General features: G+C 44.5%; 1 protein-coding gene across 1 annotated transcript in view; it reads left to right on the forward strand.

Annotated features, from left to right (window-relative positions):
* Positions 1-1,508: 1,508 nt before the first annotated feature.
* The window catches only part of MOB1B (MOB kinase activator 1B), a 99,457-nt gene continuing 76,692 nt past the window's right edge, over positions 1,509-24,273 (forward strand). Inside the window, exon 1 of the mRNA XM_089679578.1 lies at positions 1,509-1,634. Coding sequence (XP_089535704.1) covers positions 1,621-1,634 — 14 coding nt within the window. The 5' untranslated portion in view covers positions 1,509-1,620. The remainder of the gene's footprint in view (positions 1,635-24,273) is intronic.

Raw genomic sequence — 24,273 nt, forward strand, 5'->3', positions numbered from 1 at the left:
TTTACTAAAATAATTGCATTTCCATGTTCTGCACTGTGGGAGAGCAGATATAGTGAATGCAGGGTTCTGAGTTTAGTATCACTTTAACTAGTTGCCGACCGCAGATAGCCAAATGATGGCTGCACTGCGGCTGGCCAGTTCTGGGAGGGCGTCATATGACGTCCTCCCAGAACGCGTCTCCTTCGCGCCCCCTGGGGTGTGCACACAGTGATCTCCGTGATCGCTGTGTCCTACGGACCAGGGGTGGACTGACAACTTATGGGGCCCCTATATCCTTGCCCACACTCAATCCACACCCAGAAAAGCCAATGAAAGGAACCAGGGGCATCTCATGGGGCTCCCTACTGACCCTGGGCCCTCGGGCAGTGCCCGAGTTCCCAAATGGTCAGTCCGCCCCTGCTACGGACACAGCTGATTACGTGATGTGGTAAAAGGCCAATCACAGCTGCCTTTTACCACATGATCAGCCGTGTCCAATGGCACGCTGATCACCGGAAAAAGCAATTGCCGGTTCTCAGCTGCACTTTCCTCATGCTGTCAGAGCGTGAGGAAAGTACTGCCGAGAACCGGCAGTTGTCAGAGCAGGGATCGGCACCGATCATCAGGGCACTGATGATCAGTGCCGTGATGATCGGTGCCCAGCAGTGCCACCCACCTGTGCCCAGCAGGGCCACTCACCTGTGCCCAGCAGTGCCACCCACCTGTGCCCAGAAGTACCACCCACCTGTGCCCAGCAGTGCCGCCAGTCAGTGCCCAGCAGTGCCGCCAGTCAGTGCCCAGCAGTGCCGCCAGTGCCCAGCAGTACCCATCATCAGTGCCACTTCATCAGTGCCACCTATCAAAGCCACCTTTCAGTGCCACCTAATTAGTGCCGCATATCAGTGCCACCTCATCAATGCACATCAGTGAAGAAGAAAAGTACCTGTTTGCAAAATTTTATAATAGAAACAAAGAAACTTTTTTTTTTTCAAATTTTTTGCTTATAGCGCAAAAGGTAAAAAAACCCAGTGGCAAGTAAATACCAAAAGAAAGCTCTATTTGTGAGAAAAAAAATTATTGAAATTTCATATGGCTATAATGTTGCATGACCGCACAATTGTCATTCAAAGTGTGGGAGCGCTGAAACCTGAAAATTGGCCTGCGCAGGAAGGGGGTATAAGTGCCCGGTAGGCAAGTGGTTAATTAATGATGTTAGGTAACCAAACAAATCTACCAGTTTAGCAGGTTTTTTGTTTTAATGTTGTGTGTACTGTGGTAGATCAGATATATAGTGAATGCAGGGTCCTGGGTTTAGTAACACTGTAAGTATAGTATGTTTTATGCTCTTTTGATTCTTGTAAAAAGATAGCTGCACTCATGTTTGAAAATAAACTGGGGATTGAAGAAAATGTCAAAGGCAAACTTAGAAAATTGGAACATCTAAAAGGCAAGGCGGAGTATGGGAGGTGATCTGTACTGTTGCAGTTGTACTGTGTAAATAAAGTTATTGAGAAAAAAAGGCAGTCTGCAGCGTGTGGTTCACACCCCCATCTCCCTGGCAGAAGGATCTCATCTGCTGTGTGGAGTGGACTGTCACCTCGTTCGGCCGGCTGCTGTCCCTGCTGTCAGCTCAGCGAGGAGATGAGCTTCTTGTTGTGAGTGTCCCTGGGGCTGGCATTGCCTCTCTCATCCCTTCCTAGTTTAGTTGTGATCTGTCATCACTGCCTTCCTTCCTCCTACAATCTGTCATCTTCTCTATTGTCGCAGGGCGATGTGCCCACTGTCCCCCCACAGTTTAGCCGGTTAGCACCGATTCTGCCCTTTGTGTGTCTGGACATACAGCCGCCCTGTGACCGCAGCCTCCCTACACTGATCCCTGCATGCTTCTTGCTGGTCAGCACAGCCCACGGTGTTTTTGTTTCCCTGGCTGCAGCTGTCTTGGGTAGAAGGATCACAGAGGTGCTCCTGGGAAACTTTTCATGGCACCTAGGCCTGCCTTGACAACCATTCCCATTCCTAAAGCATTCTAAGGTTGGCTGCTTCATGCTAATTCTTCATAGATGCAGCAACACTGGAGCACTCAGGGGAGGTAGAGCAACAAAAAAAAAAAAACAGTTGTCAAGAAAGTCAAGTGTTGTCACATATTGGAGGTGTATAGGGAGCTGTCAAGTATTGGAGGTGTACAGGGAGCTGTCAAGTATTGGAGGTGTATAGGGAGCTGTCAAGTATTGGAGGTGTACAGGGAGCTGTCATATATTGGAGATGTACGGGGAGGTGTACAGGGAGCTGTCATATATTGGAGATGTACGGGGAGGTGTACAGGGAGCTGTCAAGTATTGGAGGTGTACAGGGAGCTGTCATGTATTGGAGGTGTACAGGGAGCTGTCATGTATTGGAGGTGTACAGGGAGCTGTCATGTATTGGAGGTGTACAGGGAGCTGTCATGTATTGGAGGTGTACAGGGAGCTGTCAAGTATTGGAGGTGTACAGGGAGCTGTCATGTATTGGAGGTGTACAGGGAGCTGTCATGTATTGGAGGTGTACAGGGAGCTGTCATGTATTGGAGGTGTACAGGGAGCTGTCAAGTATTGGAGGTGTACAGGGAGCTGTCATGTATTGGAGGTGTACAGGGAGCTGTCATGTATTGGAGGTGTACAGGGAGCTGTCATGTATTGGAGGTGTACAGGGAGCTGTCATGTATTGGAGGTGTACAGGGAGCTGTCATGTATTGGAGGTGTATAGGGAGCTGTCAAGTATTGGAGGTGTACAGGGAGCTGTCATGTATTGGAGATGTACGGGGAGCTGTCAAGTATTGGAGGTGTACGGGGAGCTGTCATGTATTGGAGATGTATGGGGAGCTGTCAAGTATTGGAGGTGTATAGAGAGCTGTTACGTATTGGAGATGTATGGGGAGCTGTCACGGAGGTGTATACAGAGCTGTTACGTATTGGAGGTGTACGGGGAGCTGTCACGGAGGTGTATAGGGAGCTGCCGCATATTGGAGGCGTACGGGGAGCTGCCGCGTATTGGAGGCGTACGGGGAGCTGTCGCGTATTGGAGGCGTACGGGGAGCTGTCGCGTATTGGAGGCGTACGGGGAGCTGTCGCGTATTGGAGGCGTACGGGGAGCTGTCGCGTATTGGAGGCGTACGGGGAGCTGTCGCGTATTGGAGGCGTACGGGGAGCTGTCGCGTATTGGAGGCGTACTGGGAGCTGTCGCGTATTGGAGGCGTACGGGGAGCTGTCGCGTATTGGAGGCGTACGGGGAGCTGCCGCGTATTGGAGGCGTACGGGGAGCTGCCGCGTATTGGAGGCGTACGGGGAGCTGCCGCGTATTGGAGGCGCACGGGGAGCTGCCGCGTATTGGAGGCGCACGGGGAGCTGCCGCGTATTGGAGGCGCACGGGGAGCTGCCGCGTATTGGAGGCGCACGGGGAGCTGCCGCGTATTGGAGGCGCACGGGGAGCTGCTGCGTATTGGAGGCGTATAGGGACCTGACAACTCTGGCAGACGTCATCAGATAAGAGATTCTATAGCAATGCTGTGTAACCTACTAAATATGTTTTTTTTTATTCTGTCAATACAATGTACACAGCTAATTATGTTGTTTTTATTATAGCAATCCAATATAAATAGCTAAATATGTTTTCAATATTATTTATTTCAGGTACTTATATAGCGCTGTTTTCGCAGTGCTTTACATATATTGTACATTGACATCAGTCCTTAACCTTCAAGGGGTGTACAATCTAAGATTCCTAAGGCTGGCCATACATTATACAATTTTCTTGAGATTTTTGGTTTAGATTTACCAAAAACCATATAATAGGAGGTCAAACCTGACAAAACTTTAAATTGTATCCAATTAGGCAGGCTCTTGCGCTACATAGTTGAAGGTAAATCTAAATAAATTGGGTAGAAAATTGTATAGTGTATGTCCAGCCTTACTCACTAGGGCCAATTTAGACAGGAGCCAATTCACCTACCAGCATGTCTTTAGGAGTGTGGGAGGAAACTGGAGTACCTGAAGGAAACCCATGCAGGCACAGGGAGAACATGCAGACTCCAGGCAGGTGGTGCTGTGGTTGGGATTTGAACCAACAACACTAGTACTGCCAGGTGGAAGTGCTAACCATCTAGCTCCTAGATTGTAAACTCGAAAGAGCAGGGCCCTCTAACCCCTCGTGGATTGTTTTGTTACTGTACTGTCTCGTGTACTGTCTCCCATTATAATGTATAGCGCTGAGCAAACCTTTTGGCGCTATATAAATACTGTATAATAATAATAATTTAGCCACTGTGCAATGTAAACAGCTAAATATGTACATATGCACTCTAATACATTTTCATTAAGAAAGGAGAATACAAGTATTGTGTATGTGATTATCTGTGAAAGGATTCACCAAGGTGGAGGTGTGTTCTGCTTGCACATTCTTGCAGCACTTACCCAGGAGTGATATCTATATATATATATATATATATATATATATCTCCAGTTGTATAGGACTGCTACATTCATGATTATATGGACTTGCTGTTTTATTGTTTATGATTGATTGTTTTTTTTTTTATCTTTCTGTATATTTGATGATTGCTGAAAACACATAGAACACCAGATTACAGACATTGGTTATTACTCAGAGATACATTATTGGTGATAGCGCATTTTACTCTTTTATATATGAAAATAAAAGTAGACATGTAGCAGGTACATGTCAATAAATACTTTATATACGGTGTATATATAAATATATACTGTGTGTAAAAAAAAAAAAAAAAAAAAAAAAAAAAAAAAATATATATATATATTATAGACATGCACTCGCTACACTTGAGATATTATATATATATATATATATATATATATATATATATATATATATATATATATGTGAGAGAGAGATTACATTTGTGCGCTGAATTTTTTTTCTGTGTTGCGTTTTAATACACATTTGTCACGCATTTTTAGGTGCACTGCCCCTAATTAGAACACACATTTTCAAGAAATGTGTGACCAGCTATGATGGTGTTTTCTCTTTTAGCAATAGAAATAGATTTACATCTGAAATCAGTTTTCTGAGTTCACACTGATACAATGCAGGGAACCGCATTTGATTCTCACAGGAATCGCATCACAATCCTGTTCAAATCACATGCAGTTCTGAGAGGTGCGACTTGAGCCCATTCATTTTGTGTGGTCAAATCGCATTGCATTTTGCACAAAAAAGGTGCAGACACCTTTTTTTTTTTTTTTTTTTTTTTTTTTTTTTTTTTTTTTTTTGTCACACTACAATTGGATCCATGGGTGTTCAAACCTATGCGATCCGATTCAGGCACTTGCACTATGTTTTGCAATCTGTTTTTGGGATGTTAACTTAAAATGTTACTAAACCCACAACAGTAAAATCAGTCTGAATATGCAGTAAAGCTTGCTTGTTATACTCACTGTGGAACCTAAGGGGTTAATTTTCTGCATTGTGTAAAAAGGCTGTTTGATTCTCTGCCCCTCCTCTTGTTGAAATGACCACCCGATACAGACTGAACCCGTGGTCAGATGCACATGCTCAGTTTGGTGTGTATTGCTAAAGAGGATTAACCTAAGGGGTTAATCCTCCGCATTGTGTAAAAAGGCTGTTTTATCCCGTCTTCTCTGATCCTCTCCTTCTTCCAGTGTCCCTTTCTTATCTCCTGATAAGACACATCATATGGAGAGATTCTGCACATGCTCAGTTTGGTGTGTATTGCTAGAGCTGGTTTTTTTCTCTTTGGAGGGTGTATGTGATTAGCACAGGACCAAACAGCACTGTCCAGACAGATATCAGGGGTTCTACATCCTTCTAGAGCAGAATGAAAACTCCTCCTACAAGCTTTAACATGTGCTTGGCTGGACACTGTTAGAAGTCACATGACTGCTATATATTGCTGATAAGAAAAGGTATTTAGCAGTTTATATTTACTAAAATAATTGCATTTCCATGTTGCGTGTACTGTGGGAGACCAGATAGAGTGAATGCGGGGTCCTGGGTTTAACACTGACACCCACAGCAGATCGCAGGAAATGCACAGGAATCGCTGCGAATCCTGCACTCACATGGCACCTATGCCATGATACAACTGTATCTTTCTTAAGTCTAGAGCTTCTGCTGAAATAATAAAATGAACTTTGGGTTTGACCACAAAAAAGAGACACGAGTGTGTACTAGACTTTGTATGTAGTCAGTCTGTTGTCTACCAGCCAGCAGTACAAAAGCCATCTGATTGAATGTTACAGTAGAAACAAAGTTTGAATCCATCTAATGTAGATTATTGATATTTTAGGAGAAATTGAGTCTGAATAAAATTCAGCAGTTAATTTGAAATGTACCTTTTTTTTTATACAATTTTAGCAAGAGTAGTCAGAGGTTAGAACCTCTGTTGGGTTTTTATTGCTGTGAGTGTTACCTCTGCAAAGATTCACTCCATCTGTGGGCCCTGGTGTTGCCGCAAAGATTGGCAAAGACAAAGTTGCTTTAAAATATAACTAAAGACAAATTTTGTTTTAGTTTTGGATAGAATTGAGATGGATTAGAACACCTGACAGTTTTTATTGCTGTCTGTGCCCCTATTAGGGAGATCCATCCTCTCTATATATTGAAAGTAAAGGAAAATCCCAAATTTTGGACTTATGAAAATAATTGAGGGGAAATCTTCCAATGGGGACACTAGTTCTGGTGGCCTGGAGAACCCCAAGGGATTCCCTTAATTTGTAGAGGTTTTCCTGTATGGCTATGGGACAGGAAGTAAAGGTAAATCTCCTGAATGGGACACTGCAAAAAAAAAAAAATAATAATCTGACGGTTTATAACCCTCCCTTACTCCATCCAAAATGAAAAAAAGTTTTGACTATAATTCTTTTTTAACAAGTATTTACCTATGGCATTTTAGCCGGACTAAAACACTCCAAAGTTTAGAGCTGTTACCAGAAAAGCAATTAAGAGGAAAACAAAGAAAAAGATTTTTTGACTTTAACTTCTTCCCATCCGCCCATTGCTGATAGATGGCGAACAGGGAAGCTTTGCCGATGCGGGCTAACGTACCTGCACGTGAGCCTTCACCAGTGGCTCCTGTGATGCTCACCTGGGACACAGCAGATCATATTACCAGGCGATTACCATGTGATTGCTGTGACCAATCAAACACTGAAAGTAAAGATCAGTTCTCTCTGCTCTCACTGTGAGAGCAGACAGAAGCGATGCAGCAGCTTGTGAGTGTACAGCAGCCTACGAGGCTGGCATCAGAACAAGTGTCTCTAATGGAAGATTTCTCTTTTTTGACTGGATTCACAAATGTGCGGGGCCGGTTTCAGTGTGATTTGTAAAAGAAGTCTGGTGCGGTTTCATTTAGCGATTCAGGTGTAAATTTTTAATCACACCTGAACCAGACTGAAAATTGTACCTGTATCTTTTTAAAATCACTGCTGGCCCACACATATGTGAACCGGCTCCATAGAAAGTCAGTTTGGCTCACATGTCATGCGAATCAGATGCAGTTCTGAATGCATATGTGTGAATCAGGGCTCATTTCTCTTCTCTACCTGCAAAAAAATGTGCATTTATTATTTTTGTCCAAAAGGTGAACTTTATCCCATCCGCCCTATAGCAGAAGTAGTGCTACAGGGCGGCCTGGGTGCGCCAAATCACGTATATATACGTGATTTTGCATTTCAGAGCAGGGGATGCACGCGCCCTACCTGTGCTGCCATTCACGGCCAAAGCTGTCAATCACCAGGTGCCGACCGGTGATTGCCGAGAATCTCCAACAGGGGAGGGGAGAGACCGGTTTGTAAATAAAACCGTTCTCTCCCCTTTCAGCTCCTGCACACTGCTTTTCATGTGCCATGCAGTGGCAAACACACAGCTTACAGTGAGGCACAAACACAGCACACAGTTATAAATGGCACACAGCTCACAGTTAACCCTTTGATCGCCCCACATGTTAACCCCTTCCTGCCCAGTGCCATTAGTACAGTGTCAGTGCTTTTTGTTAGCATTGATCACTATATTGGTGTCACTGGGGATGTCAGTGACACCAAGTCAATCCCCCCCAGTGTCAGAATGCCCACAGCAGTCCCGCTATAAGTCGCTGGTTGCCGCCATTACTAGTAAAAATTAAAAAAATTAAAAATCCCAGTATATATACCACCATTTGTAAATGCTATAACTTTCACGTAAACCAATTAATTTACACGTATTGGGATTTTTTTTAGCAAAGACATTTAAATAAATTTATGACATTTTAATAGCAAAAAGTTAAAAATATTGTTTTATTCTAAAAATTGTCTGTTTTTTTTGTAGTGAAAAAAATAAAAAACGCACAGGCGATAAAATACTACCAAAAGAAAGCTCTATTTGTGGGAAAAAAGGACATAAATTTCATTTGGGCACAGCATTGCATGACTGTGCAATTGTCAGTTAAAGTAACGCAGCGCCATAATGCAAAAATGGTCTGGTCAGGAAGGGGGGTAAATTGTTAGGAGGGCAAGTGGTTAGAGCAATTCTGAAATTTGCTCAGGTGGAAATGGGTAACACAACTCTGCTCTAGTCTGTCCCAGAGGCCTAAGTCCAAAGGTTCACATACTTTTTCCTCCCTGCACTGTGAATGTTTACATGTTATGTGCAATTAAACCATGGCAACATGTTTGTGTAGTATTATGTTCAGCAGACTGAGTTCTTCTATTGTTGTGACCTTAGATGACGTTCAGAGCACATTTTATGCCCAATTCATGCAAAACTCCACGTAATCCCAAGGGGTTCACATACTTTTTCTTGCAACTGTATATCAGCAGCCAGGGGGAGTGGTTAGATGCAATCTTAGGCGTTGACTTGCAACAAAGTCAACATTTGCATAGCAAATGCTAAATCTGCGTGTTTTTACATAAGAAGAAGTGGAAGAGAAACAGTAGATTACGAGGGTGCCACTATGTTTGCGTACTTAGTGAGTTTCACTTTAATGTAGTCAAACCTGCAGAAAGGTTGTTGAAGGTGAAGGAAAGAGAGATGTGTTTGCATTGAAAACAAATCTTCAAACACAATGCATTTATAGGTTGTCCAGACAGCTTTGTCATAAGCTCCTTACTAAAACCTGTAATGAGTAATCACTGTGGGTATTAGTCAGGTGTGACATGAATGTAACAAATGCCTACCTTCAATATGTTGGAAGCTATACAAGTACCATATAGAAGTGATTATACCTGTATGATTGTACAGTGCCCCAACTGTGTGCAACTAATCTCTACTGCATTCTACTTGTGGGCAGTTATTAGTGGTTGATACCCTTCGAACCACTGAGCTACTTTAAATGGCATGTAGCCATTTGAAAGAAAAAGTTATGTGATCATATTACTGTTTCTGAATAGTATGAATTGATAGACATTTCCTGAAGGGAAACTCTCTGTGAAAGAAAACTGTTGTCTGTTCTTTATCTATTTTTACTGCTGTAATGGCGCATTGGGGTTTATTTACTAAAGCTGGAGAGTGCAAAATTAGGATCAATTCTGCAGAGAAACCAATCAGCTTCTAACCTCAGTTTGTTCAACTATGCTTTGGCAATAAAACCTCAAAGCTGATTGGTTTCTATGCAGAAGTGAGCCTGATTTTGCACTCTCTCCAGCTTTAGTAAATAAACCCCATAGAGTTCTGTAAATAAGGAGCTTCTTTCGGGACAGGTAAATGTAATACAGTGCTTCATTTCTGAAAATCAGACTAGATCTTCTCTTGCTGGCTGGAAAAACGCTAAATAATAATAATAATATATAGGATTTATATAGTGCAGCACTTTACCATCTAAAGGAAGACAGTGCAGTTACAATTCAATAAAATACAAGAGAATTCGGATATTAAAGTGGAATTAAATCAAATTTTTTTTCTCTTGTTATTTATATTGCTTATGTCAGTACTTACACCTTTCTAAGGCTAGGTTCATATCTGTGCGGGTGGTGCCAATGCGAATCCGCACAAAAATCCGTGCAGCCGCACCACCCGCACAGAGGAATGCGGACCCGCAGGTGGGTGCCATTAGTTCTAATGGCACGCCGCCCACACTGGAAAACACAACTGTACTGGGAACTGAGGTTCTCGTGCGGGCAGCATTTTCAGAAGTGCAGGGACTTCTTCCCTGCATGTCACGGGCACGGGAGTCCATTCAGATGAATGGGCTCTCGCAGGGGCGGACTGACAACTCATGGGGCCCCTGGGCAATAAGGGATCATGAGGCCCCTGTGTCCTTGCCCAAACTCAAAAAAGTCTATGAAAAAGGTACCAGGGGCATCTCACGGGGCCCCCTACTGACCCCGGGCCCTTGGGCAGTGCGCAAGTTTCCAAATGGTCAGTCCGCCCCTGCACCAGTGGCTGTCAACTTGTGAGCTAAAAGGGGCCTCAAATGCAGCCCCTAACATTACAGAAGGGCTGCACATTAATGTTCAATATATGTAACGTTTGAGAGGACAGAGTCAGTCTCGGTTCACACTACTACGACCTGAAAGTCACGCGACTTATAGTGCGACTTTGCCAGGCGACTTTGAGTGCTAGTTTGAAGAGACTCTGAAGCGACTTTCAGGGAATGCCTGGGTAATCTTCCTGTAATGTTGGATCCAAATCACATCAATATAGATGAGGATCCAACTTGGAGGCGACTTCTATTAAAGTCTATGGGCACAAGTTGGATAGAAGTCTCCCTGAAGTAGTACAGGAATCTTTTCTAAAGTCGAAGCGACTTTAGTAGTGCTAATTAAGACAGCTCTCATTGACTAACATGGTATTTCACATGTCATGCGACTTGGGGTCTTACAAGTCGCAGTGTGAACCAAGCCTTAGAAACTGCAGACCTAATAGAGAAAATGAGAGTCTGAGAGCGTGGCTATGCTACATTTTTGGCTGAGGATATGCTGCAGAAGGCAATATGAAACTGGAAACATGTTACATGAGACTAGTAGCGATCAGTACTATTACCCTAATCAATGTAACCCCTACAAACTGCTGAGGTCCGAGGGCCACAAATTTGTATACAAAACCGAAAAAGAAAAGTGCTACAACCCAATTAGAAGTCCATACCAGCGACCCGGCAGGTCCATGATCCGCAGATGCTTGTCTGTTGAAGAACTCGGTGAAAAAAACCGATCCGCACTACCGCCACTGCACTAAAATCTTTGTTGTATCGACCCCCCAGAGTTATGACTAAGGCTGTGTAGCCGAAACACGTCAACCTACTGTATCTTTGATGTAATTTTTGTGTGGTCGATACAATAAAGATGATTTTAGCGCAGTGCCTGTAGTGCAGACCACTTTTTTCCGCAAATTGTATACCAGAGGGCTGTAGGTTAGGCACCAGGGACTTGCACTACATGCTGCTTTTCAATCTTGTGAGATCTTGCTTTTTCCTACCGCAGATGTTTCTTTTAGCGCTGTTCATTGTTGGTTGCCTCCTTTCCCTTGCAGGACCATATGGAGCCACCCTTGCATGTGTGCTTCTGCTTGGGACTACCACAGCAGAAACACTACTTGTGCGCACAACTTTGCTTCTCCTCCAATGTATGACTAAAGCTCGGTCTAGAAGGATGTTGCATAGTGATAGGGTGATGGAATATGTAGTTAAATAAAGATGAATATGTAACCTGCTCAGTTCAGGAAAGTGCTGCTGAGCAATCTGTATCGAATGGCTATGATCAGTGATATTTGTGCTTTCAAAAAATAATAGGGATTTTTGGAATACTGGTTAATGATCTATTACAGGGGTCTCCAGACTTTTTAAACAAAGGGCCAGTTTACGGTCCTTCTGACTTTAGGAGGGCCAGACTTTGGCCATTGGGAGTAGAAAATGTGCCAGCATCAGTGGGAGTAAACAATGCCCCAGCTTTGGTGTCATTGGGTCCCATTGTTGGTGTCATTAGGAGGAATTGTCACCCATTGATGTCATTGGGAGGAAATTGTGCCCCTTTGTTGGTGTCAATGGGGGGGAATTGTGCCCCATTGTTGATGTCAGTGGATAAAATATTGTCCCAAGGGCCAGATAAAAGCAAACAAAGGGCCACATCTGGCCCCCAGGCTGCAGTTTGGAGACTACTGATCTATTAGAATGGAAAAAACTGGGACTTTAGTACTACTTTTAATATGCAATGTTTAGCAAACAAAAAAAAGTTCTGCCCATAAAACAAGTATAAAATCCGTATATATTCCCTGTAAGTAAAATGAGCTGTGTCAGGATTTTCCCTTCAACATGTTTTGTCCTTTCCTCAATGACATCCTATTGATTCCCGTGAATGGTGAAGAAGCAGATTTCAGCTAACAAAGCAGACTCTTGAGCACATATTAAGGGCCAGGCTAATAAAACATAATTTATTGGACACTACATTGCTGTTAGAACATGCAGCCTTGGTCTGTCCTTTGTGCATGCAGACAGAATGGGCCAGGAAGGAGGTCTGAAGATAGACATATATTGCCTGCTTGTGTTTTGTACATACTTGGGTTGGTTAATTAAAACTGTACAAAGGAAGGGTTCCATGTACGTGTTCACGTTACAAAGTAATGCTAATAACTGATTGGTAGCTGTCATCCTATAATTCCTCCTGTTTTTATAAATCAGACCCAAAAAGTGAAACTCAAACTCAATATCCTTCTCCCCCCCCCAAAATAAATATACACATCCACTACTTAATGGCCCTGTAATCTGTTTTTCATTAAATCATTTCTAAGGCTAGGTTCATATCTGTGCGGGTGGTGCCAATGCAGATCTGCACAAAAATCCGTGCAGCCGCACTACCCGCACAAAGAAATGCGGACCCGCAGGTGGATGCTATTAGTTCTAATGGCACGCAGCCCACACTGGAAAACACAACTGTACTGGGAACGGAGGTTCTCGTGCGGGCTGCATTTTCAGAAGTGCAGGGACTTCTTCCCTGCATGTCACGGGCACGGGAGTCCATTCAGATGAATGGGCTCTCGCAGGGGCGGACTGACAACTCATGGGGCCCCTGTGTCCTTGCTTAAACTCAAAAAAGCCTATGAAAAAGGTACCAGGGGCATCTCATGGGGCCCCCTACTGACCAGGGCCCTCGGGCAATGCCCGAGTTTCCAAATAGTCAGTCCGCCCCTGGGCTCTCATGTGCGCGCAAAACACGGCCTGCACGGCAGTATATATGTGGACCAGGGCTTAGTATTTTTCTGCCTCCATGCAATGACTTCCATGAGCTCCACATCACATCCTTTTCTCCCTTACATCCGTTTGTTTGGAATGAGCAGTGTGCATTAGTTGTGGTCTTGTGCACTGCTCTATGCTGCTACAAATTCCATAGTCCATCTCAGGAGCAAGCAAGAAAGGGTGGTTATGATCCTAGGAATGTAGTCCCCCTCATAGGCCTTAGCACAACAGAGTAAAAAAAACAGTACGTTAGAAAATTTTACATTTGAATAATTTCCGCGTATATTTATTTTAGGTACTTCTATAGCGCCATCAGTTTACGCAGTGCTTTACATATACAGTCAGGTCCATAAATATTGGGACATCGACACAATTCTAACATTTTTGGCTCTATACACCACCACAATGGATTTGAAATGAAACAAACAAGATGTGCTTTAACTACAGACTGTCAGCTTTAATTTGAGGGTATTTACATCCAAATCAGGTGAACGGTGTAGGAATTACAACAGTTTGCATATGTGCCTCCCACTTGTTAAGGGACCAAAAGTAATGGGACAATTTGCTACTCAGCTGTTCCATGGCCAGGTGTGTGTTATTCCCTCATTATCCTAATTACAATGAGCAGATAAAAGGTCTAGAGTTCATTTCAAGTGTGCTATTTGCATTTGGAATCTGTTGCTGACAACTCTCAATATGAGATCCAAAGAGCTGTCACTATCAGTGAAGCAAGCCATCCTTAGGCTGAAAAAACAAAACAAACCCATCAGAGAGATAGCAAAAACATTAGGTGAGGCCAAAACAACTGTTTGGAACATTCTTAAAAAGAAGGAACGCACCGGTGAGCTCAGCAACACCAAAAGACCCGGAAGACCACGGAAAACAACTGTGGTGGATGACCGAAGAATTCTTTCCCTGGTGAAGAAAACACCCTTCACAACAGTTGGCCAGATCAAGAACACTCTCCAGGAGGTAGGTGTATGTGTGTCCAAGTCAACAATCAAGAGAAGACTTCACCAGAGTGAATTCAGAGGGTTAACCACAAGATGTAAACCATTGGTGAGCCTCAAAAACAGGAAGGCCAGATTAGAGTTTGCCAAACGACATCTAAAAAAGCCTTCACAGTTCTGGAACAACATCCTATGGACAGATGAGACCAAGATCAACTTGTACCAGAGTGATGGGAAGAGAAGAGTATGGAGAAGGAAAGGAACTGCTCATGATCCTAAGCATACCACCTCATCAGTGAAGCATGGTGGTGGTAGTGTCATGGCGTGGGCATGTATGGCTGCCAATGGAACTGGTTCTCTTGTATTTATTGATGATGTGACTGCTGACAAAAGCAGCAGGATGAATTCTGAAGTGTTTCGGGCAATATTATCTGCTCATATTCAGCCAAATGCTTCACAACTCATTGGACGCTTCACAGTGCAGATGGACAATGACCCAAAGCATACTGCAAAAGCAACCAAAGAGTTTTTTAAGTGGAATGTTATGCAATGGCCACGTCAATCACCTGACCTGAATCCGACTGAGCATGCATTTCACTTGCTGAAGACAAAACTGAAGGGAAAATGCCCCAAGAACAATCAGGAACTGAAGACAGTTGCAGTAGAGGCCTGGCAGAGCATCACCAGGGATGAAACCCAGCGTCTGGTGATGTCTATGCGTTCCAGACTTCAGGCTGTAATTGACTGCAAAGGATTTGCAACCAAGTATTAAAATGTGAAAGTTTGATTTATGATTATTATTCTGTCCCATTACTTTTGGTCCCTTAACAAGTGGGAGGCACATATGCAAACTGTTGTACTTCCTACACCGTTCACCTGATTTGGATGTAAATACCCTCAAATTAAAGCTGACAGTCTGCAGTTAAAGCACATCTTGTTCATTTCATTTCAAATCCATTGTGGTGGTGTATAGAGCCAAAAATGTTAGAATTGTGTCGATGTCCCAATATTTATGGACCTGACTGTATATTGTACATTCACATCAGTCCCTAACCCTCAAGGGGCATACAATCTAAGGTCCCTAACTTACATTCATACATACTAGGGCCAATTTAGACAGGATCCAATTAACCTACCAGCATGTCTTTGGAGTGTGGGAGGAAACCGGAGTACCCAGAGGAAACCCACGCAGTCACAGGGAGAACATGCAAACTCCAGGCAGGTGGTGCTGGGGTTGTGATTAGAACCAGCGACCCTAGTACTGCCAGGCGGAAGTGCTACCCATTTAGCCACTGTGTATATGCGTCTTTGCGTGTCTATAAGCCCTCATGCACACTTGACATTTTTACAGCTGCTGTTTTTGGCGTTTGACATTTTTTCTAGTCCATAAACTCCCCAGCATGTTCTCCTATGTGTCCATGCACACATAGGCTGCAATCAATGTTTTTTGGCTGGGACGTTTTTTAGCTGTAAAAAAACCCAGAACTAGTGGGTTCCTGGAAGAGTTTTTTAGTTGTAAAAACACTCTAATGCTAAAAAACGTTGTGAAACGCAGCAAACCAGAGTCTTTGTACTTTTTTTTTTTTTACACCCCCCCCCCCCCCAAAAAAAATTTCTTTTGAGTAAAAAAAAACTGCTAAAAAACACAAACATGGAAAAACGCGGGAAACTACCGCTAAACGCTAATGCAAAACCACAAAAAAAAAAAGCTGCAAAACTCAAGTTTTTAATGTGACTTTACACAGCTAATGTTACCAGTGTTATCAAAACGTCAAGTGTGCCTGAGGACTAGGCATGTTTACGTGTGTATAAATGTGTATATTACAGCACTGGCAATGAAGAAGAATTTTACTTGTCTATATATGCACCTTTGCGCACCTATTCACGTGTTTACACAAGGTCTTTATATTTAACTCAGGATTTGTCAACAAGATCCTGAATATAAACATCAGTAAATTATTACGCCTGTGTGCAACAGAAAGTTGGATGACAGCCGCAAAAAAAAAAAAAAAAAAAAAAGATTTGCAGGAGCCTGAGCGCAATAATCATTTTAAGGTCTACTGCTCATAGCTGCCTGAAAACACTCAGTTTTCATACACAGGCATTTTTTCTTTAATGATCTAGCTGCAGCCCATTGTTTTGAATGTGTCTGTACACACAGGAGTGTGAGCATGCTCTGCATATTAATCGGTAAGAAAAAAAATACAGAAATCAGAGTTACTGGTCGGTACTTTTGTGTGTATACTCGCAAATACGCATAAATGTCATGTTTCCTGCTTGTGTGTGCATGCTCGCAGATATTCTCAAGTGATTTACAGCCCATCCTTCTGTTTTTTCTGCCAGGAGTGTCTGATGATTCTAGATCAGTACAGTGTGTAAGAGGCCTTAGGAGTATATACTTGAATAGAATATATTTATTTCTAAACTAGAGATTAGGGTCACTTTAAGATTTCTGAGTCTTTTTTGCAGCACTGGGGTAGGTATGCAGTGACACCAGTGGCAGCGCCCTGTACGGGTACACACTCCTCTCTCGACTTCCATTCATGTCAGTTCACTCATTACGTGCATTAACATGCTTTGTGTTAACCTGTGTTTATTCAGATAGATAATAGAATACCCAGATGTATTATGGGCCTAACCTATAGAAGATGCGTGTTGATTCATGTTTAAATTTAGCAAAACAATGATAACATCTCATTCATATTTCTGCATAGAAGCACACTTACATAATACATGTTACTGCAACTTCAATTTCATATTCTATTTCCTAATGTGATTCAGGGAGTCATTTGTGTTCGTAATTGCTCAGACTCTGAACTGCTTTAGGCTAGGTTCACATCTGTGCGGGTGGTGCCGCTGCGAATCCGCACGAAAATCCATGCAGCCGCACCACCCGCACGCCACCCGCACGCCACCCGCACTAGAAAACGCAACCGTACTGGGAACTGGGGGTTCCCATGTGGGTTACATTTTCAAAAAAAGTGCAGGGACTTCTTCCCTGTGTGTCATGGAGCATGGGAGTCCATTCAATTGAATGGGCTCTCGTATCCGCACAGAACGCGGCCCATACGGCCGCATGTATTTGAACCAGGGCTGCAAGTGGAGTTACACTCGAAAGTGGAAGATCTGCTTATTTGCCATTTCCCCCCCCCCCCCCTTTTCCAATGCCATATTTGGCACCTTTTGGGGGGGAGCGGTTACCTGGTTTTGACAGGTACCCGCTCCCACTTCTGGCTCAGTTCACAGTGGCAAAGTGAGCCGGAAGTTCGGTCCACTCCTCCCTCCCTCAGTCTCCTGGGAACCTTCACAGGTCCCAGAAGACTGCCAGACCAATCGGGAGGCACAGCACAACTCGCACATGCGCAGTGGGCACTCGGCTGTGAAATCTGTCACAGCCTGGTACCCACAGTTGAGATGCCAGCGCCATGGAGAGAAGAAGAAGAGAAGGGACGGAGCAGGTGAGCACATCCCTGGACCCTGGGACAGGTAAGTGTTTGTTTATTAAAAGTCAGCTGCTGACTTTTAATAAACACAAAAACGACTGGAGCTCCACTTTAACTACTTTGGCTGTCATATCTGTTCACCCCCAATGGACCAGAGCAATTTGTACATTCCTGCTATGGGCCTGTTTATTCAGCTATAACTTTGTCATTACTTACGTAATATCCATAAGATAAAAAATTGCAGCGCTAATTGATTAGAAAATTTCCCATTCACAAAAATGGCAATAAATATATATAAATGACATGTGGGATTCCCATATATGAAAGCAGAAACTGGTGCATAGGAAAGAGAGTTCCAATCCAAGGAGGAGACTGTCACCTTCCACCCAAATAAATTGGCCTTTTACCAGAAATATTGACTGCCCAGCGGGTTGGCCAACATGAGCAGTGTAATAAATCCAGCTAGTACTGCAACTGGTCTTGCATGGAAAACACTCCGAGCAATCTGGGATATTTCTACAAATAAAACTTCAGATAGCAAGCTTTCCATCAGGCAACCACAACACCACACAAAAAGAATTGCCAGCTCATAGTGTAGTAAGTTAATTGCTCCAAACAATTTATTCGAATTGCACTTACATAGCAAGCATTTGAAACAGCATAACGATAACACTGTGGTAAGTTTCAAACCAACAAGATGGCCGCTGTTCCTCTAGAGCCGCCCCAAAAGTCAGGACTCTGCAGCTAGCCCAGCAATGGGCAAACTACGGCCCGGCGGACCTTTTAATCCGGCCCGCGGAGCGTGGCAAACATTGGCTGTCAGGATGTAGGCGGGGCAGCGTGACGAACTCCTCTCCTCTCACAGTCCGCCCTGAAGACCGGAACGGCGCGGGAACACGGCGAGAGGAACGCGCGGAGCAAAGGTAAGTGAATTGACACAATATGGGGAATGAATTACTATAGGGGGGATGAATTACTATATGGGGGATGAATTACTATATGGGGGATGAATTACTATATGGGGGATGAATTACCATGGGGGATGAATTACTATATGGGGGATGTATTTTCAGTTTTAAAAATGTGGCTCTCAAAATAAATTTCAATCGTGGTTTTGGCTCAGTTGAAAAAAAAGGTTGCCCACCACTGCTCTAGAGCATGATGACGTCACATGGCATGGCTCCACCCTATGCGTTTCGTCATCAAAAGACGTTATTGTGTGTGGTCAGTGCGACACATCGCTCGATATAAATAGGACTGGGAGGGACACTCCCCCGCATTGAAGAGCGTTCCATTGATGGGAAGTGCTAGCTCAAAGGAGACAAAGCTAAAAAGGAATTAAAAGGAACACTTCCACATACCGAGGTACATTACTTACGTAATACATATTTTTTTTTATGGACAAACCAGGCTTTCTTTTCGTGAATATTGTCTTGTAACAATGATTTTTTTCATCTCAATCCTTAAAATGAATGTAACAAAACGCTCTTTTTCTTTATTTCATCAGTGTTAGTGTTACTGCACATAAAAATTGTCCATTTTATTTTGTAATTTGTTTTGTTTAACCGCTTCCCAACCGCCCTAGAGCAGATATACTGCTACAGGGTGGCATGGGTGCACAAAATCACGTGTATATATACTTAATTTTGCATTTCTGGATAGGGGCACGACGCCATTCACGGCCACCGCTGTCAATCACCGGTCCCGGGTGGTGATTACTTGCCGACACCCGGTGATTACTTGCCGACACCCGGTGATTGCTGTCAGCTCGTGCACACTGCTTTGGATGGCTGTGTGATTATAGTGAAGCACAGACACAAGTAAAACAGCACACAGTTAACCCTTTGATCGCCCCTCATGTTAGCCCCTTCCTGCCCTGTACAGTGTCGGTGCTTTTTTTTTTTTTTTTTTTTTTTTAGCACTTTCCTCACTGTATTGGTGTCACTGGGGATGTCAGTGACACCAAGTCAATTCCCCCTAGTCTCAGAATGCCCCCCATAGTCCCGCTATAAATCGCTGTTCGCTGCCATTACTAGTAAAAATAAAAAATTCCAGTTTCTATACCGCCATTTGTAAACGCTAAACCTTTCAAGTAAACTATTTAATTTACACGTATTGGGATTTTGTTTATTTTGTTAAGACGTAGCAGAATACATTTCGGCCTAAATTTATGACAAAATTTGATTTTTTAAAATTTTTTTACTGGACATGTTTAGTAGCAAAAAGTAAAAAATACTGTTTCATTCTCAAAATTTAGTCTTTTTTTATAGCGCAAAAAATTAAAAATGCACAGGCAATCAAATACCGCTGAAAGCCTAATTCATGGGAAAAAAAGGACGTAAATTTCATTTTAGTGCAGCGTTGCATGACTGCGCAATTGTCCTTTACAGTAACGCAAAAAATGGCCTGGTCAGGAAGGGGGGCAAATCCTCTGGAGGACAAGTGGGGAAAATGACACTAAAATTATAATTCTGGTACAAAGCATTACAAAGTTATTCACAAATGAAATAAAGTGGGTTTTTTTTTTCAATTTTGCTCTTTTTTTTAAATGTGAAATTTGTAAATAAATGATAAAGGAGTAAAAATATTAACAAACAAAAAAAAGTTTAAAAATAATCAGTTAATAAAATAGATACTAACAATAAAAAAATCAGCAGGAAAATATTAATTGAATGGGGAGGGAGAATAAGGAGTTAATTAGGCCTGATTAGCATAAACTAAGGGTTAATAAGGGGTTAAGCGGAGGAACATTTAAAAAAAAAAACTAAACTTTTTTTTTTTTTTTAACTTATGTTGCTTTAACTGACTTCATCTGCAGATTGAAGTTTGTCCCTTTTGATTTGTAGATGAATAAACAGATAGAAAATGAAACAATGTTTCTTTTGATCAATGTTGTTGATAAACATTGCCAGACTGTTTTCTTTGACAAACGGCTTTAGCTGTCAGACCTTTCTCTGTGTACTCAGCAATGCGGCTTTGATGAATCAGAGCTGAATTGCCTTTGGACAGGGAAGGTCCTGATAGCAGGGCAGAAGGACTGGACATATTATACACACCCTATGTACAATGATAACATTTGTTATTTGCTATTGAGTCTGCAAATGGTTCTCTAAAGCTGAGCTCCAGATAACAGCTAACTAGTCTGCTTTAAATAAACCTGTCTGTGTGAAGTGTGAACTGTCCTATCTGTCAAAGATCTGTAATTCTGTTCAGCTAGTTTTGTGATTTATACACCTCTGTTAGACAGCACAGGCAGGAGGGTAAAACTACTTTCTTTCTTAGCTCTCATTCACATAGCGTGCAATTATTTTTTTTTTTAATCTGCGGTGGTGCGCAAAAACATGTGAGAAAACACACAAAAAAGTGCACATCAGGGTGTGTCTCTAGTCCACCTCCCGATGAAATAGGATTTTACCCTGCCCTCTTGAGGCGCAAGACTCGTGATGGGGCAAGGCTCAACATGGTCCACCTAGCCAAAAGGCCAAGTAGACCCTTCTATTCATGGTCAGTCGTAGCTGACCACTAAGTTCTAGGTGAGGGGCTCTCCTGAAAAGAGACCCCCCCCCTGGTTCAGGGGAGGATGGACCCTAATAGCTGTACATCCTCTCTCTAGACTTGAGGGTAGACCTGAGGACCACACCCTCCATCCAAGTGAAAAAAAACAGACAAAAGAGCGTAGTGAGAAACGCATGGAGAGTAAAAGAATGTAAATGAATACGTGCCAGTACAAGTGCATTGGCTAGGCTTTGCAGCCTGCTAACAAAAATTGGCCCAAACTTAGTCAAAAGGTCTTGCTTAAGCTTGTGTAGAAAAAGCAAAAGGTGACGAGGCCAAGTGCTCCTTCTCACCGTAGGTTTCCTGTTCAGCCGCTACAGGCATGCACAGGCAGGGTAGTGGCCCCCAATGCACACTGCTGACCGTACCTGTCAACTTGGGGTGAGCAGCTGTGTCTGTACAGCCACTGCATCCCATACAGTTACATAAACCTGCTGCACGCAGCTCCAGCCACATAAACAGATGGCCAGTTTAAGTTCAGGGGCGTATTTGCCGTGCAGCAAACAAGGCATTTGCCTTGGGTGGCATTTTTCAGGGGGGTGGCACTGCTCTCCGGAAGAAGGGACATCAGTGATATGTCACTTACTACAGAAGACCCCACACTGAGGGATACAGTGAGGACCAGGGGCGGACTGACAACTCATGGGGCCCCCTGGGCAATAGGGGATTGTGGAGCCCCTGTGTCCTTGCCCAAACTCAAAAGAGCCTATGAAAAAGGTATCAGGGCATCTCATGGGACCCCTACTGACCCCGGGCCCTTGGGCAGTGCCCGAGTTTCCAAATGGTCAGTCCGCCCCTGGTGAGGACTGGGTGTATCAGGCTTCCCCGATGACAATGCCATCCTCCGGGATCATCACCCAGCTCCCCACCACCAAACCCGGCAGAGAGCTCTGGGAGTACCAACCCTCAGAGCTGGCAACAGCCTGGCCGGGCGCACTGCGTGCTGGGAGTTGTAGTCCTTCCCCTGCCTCCGACCCGCTGCCTCCACAGGAGAGAACTACAATCCCAGCAGGCTGTGCAGGGCCGGGGCTCAGTCACCTCTGCTGTCACAGAGATGGAAGAGGGATGGGAAAAGCAGCTGTGAGGAGGATACATATCAGCAGTACATGGCTCCCCCCCCCTCACTCCATCAGGCCTGGTGAGTCATCTCCATCCTACTACTGTGCATACTATGTATACTATGTAGGGGGAGCTGACAGATTCTGACCGGAGACTGCAAGGTGACTGGCTCATATCACTGACTGCCACCTTCACACCACTCCTACTATTGACTGGCACCTTCACACCGCTCATACCATCGACTGCCACCTTCACACCACTCATACCACTGACTGCCACCTTCACACCGCTCATACCACTGACTGCCACCTTCACGCAGCTCATACCACTGACTGGCTCCTTCACGCCGCTCATACCACTAACTGACACTTTCACGCCGCTCATACCACTGACTGGCACCTTCACACCACTCATACCATTGACTGGCACCTTCATACCACTGACTGGCACCTTCACACCGCTCATACCACTGACTGGCACCTTCACACCGCTCATACCACTGACTGCCACCTTCACACCGCTCATACCACTGACTGGCACCTTCACACCGCTCATACCACTGACTGGCACCTTCACGCAGCTCATACCACTGACTGGCACCTTCACGCCGCTCATACCACTGACTGGCACCTTCACGCCGCTCATACCACTGACTGGCACCTTCACGCCGCTCATACCACTGACTGGCACCTTCACGCCGCTCATACCACTGACTGCCACCTTCACACCGCTCATACCACTGACTGCCACCTTCACACCGCTCATACCACTGACTGCCACCTTCACACCGCTCATACCACTGACTGCCACCTTCACACCGCTCATACCACTGACTGGCACCTTCACGCAGCTCATACCACTGACTGGCACCTTCACGCAGCTCATACCACTGACTGGCACCTTCACGCCGCTCATACCACTGACTGGCACCTTCACGCCGCTCATACCACTGACTGGCACCTTCACGCCGCTCATACCACTGACTGGCACCTTCACGCCGCTCATACCACTGACTGGCACCTTCACGCCGCTCATACCACTGACTGGCACCTTCACGCCGCTCATACCACTGACTGGCACCTTCACGCCGGTGGGAGGCTTGGTGCCAGTGGGAGGCATGGTGCCCCATCATTTGGTGCCAGTGGGGGGAACAGTTCCCTCATCATTGGTGTCAGTGGGAGGAACGGTGCCCCATCATTGGTGTCAGTGGGAGGAACGGTGCCCCATCATTGGTGCCAGTGGGAGCAACGGTGCCCCATCATTGGTGCCAGTGGGAGGAACGGTGCCCCATCATTGGTGCCAGTGGGAGGAACGGTGCCCCATCATTGGTGCCAGTGGGAGCAACGGTGCCCCATCAGTGGTGCCAGTGGGAGGAACGGTGCCCCATCAGTGGTGCCAGTGGGAGGAACGGTGCCCCATCAGTGGTGCCAGTGGGAGGAACGGTGCCCCATCAGTGGTGCCAGTGGGAGGAACGGTGCCCCATCAGTGGTGCCAGTGGGAGGAACGGTGCCCCATCAGTGGTGCCAGTGGGAGGAACGGTGCCCCATCAGTGGTGCCAGTGGGAGGAACGGTGCCCCATCATTGGTGCCAATGGGAGGAACGGTTCCCTCATCATTGGTGCCAGCGGATGAAATGGTGTCCCAAGGGCCATATATAGGCAAGTAAAGGGCCACATCCATCCCACGGGCCGCAGTTTGGAGACCACTGGCTTATGTGATGATCACTGTTATGAGCAACCATTTGAACTGTCATGAATAGATTTCATCCTTGACTTTGTGTTTACTATTGTGATGTTGTGGTGGGTCACATGTGTTCACTCACAATGGGGTTTATTTACTAAAACTGGAGAGTGCAAAATCAGGCGCACTTATGCATAGAAACCAATCAGCTTCCAGATTTTATTGCCAAAGCCTAATTGAACAAGCTGAGATTAGAAGTTGATTGGCTACCATGTACAGGTGCACCAGATTCTGAGTGAATCTGTTTTAGTAAATCTCCCCTAGTGTTCTCTGATTGGCCCAGGTATCGTGATCACTTGCGGTGACCAATCACACCATCACAACAGTAAGCAAAATGTCATGAATGAAAGTGTTCATGACAGTTAGTTTACAAGTTATCA

The sequence above is a fragment of the Staurois parvus genome, unplaced genomic scaffold (assembly GCF_062004578.1).
Source record: "Staurois parvus isolate SC_StPar_1 unplaced genomic scaffold, SC_StPar_1.0 ptg000227l, whole genome shotgun sequence".
Taxonomy (NCBI): domain Eukaryota; kingdom Metazoa; phylum Chordata; class Amphibia; order Anura; family Ranidae; genus Staurois; species Staurois parvus.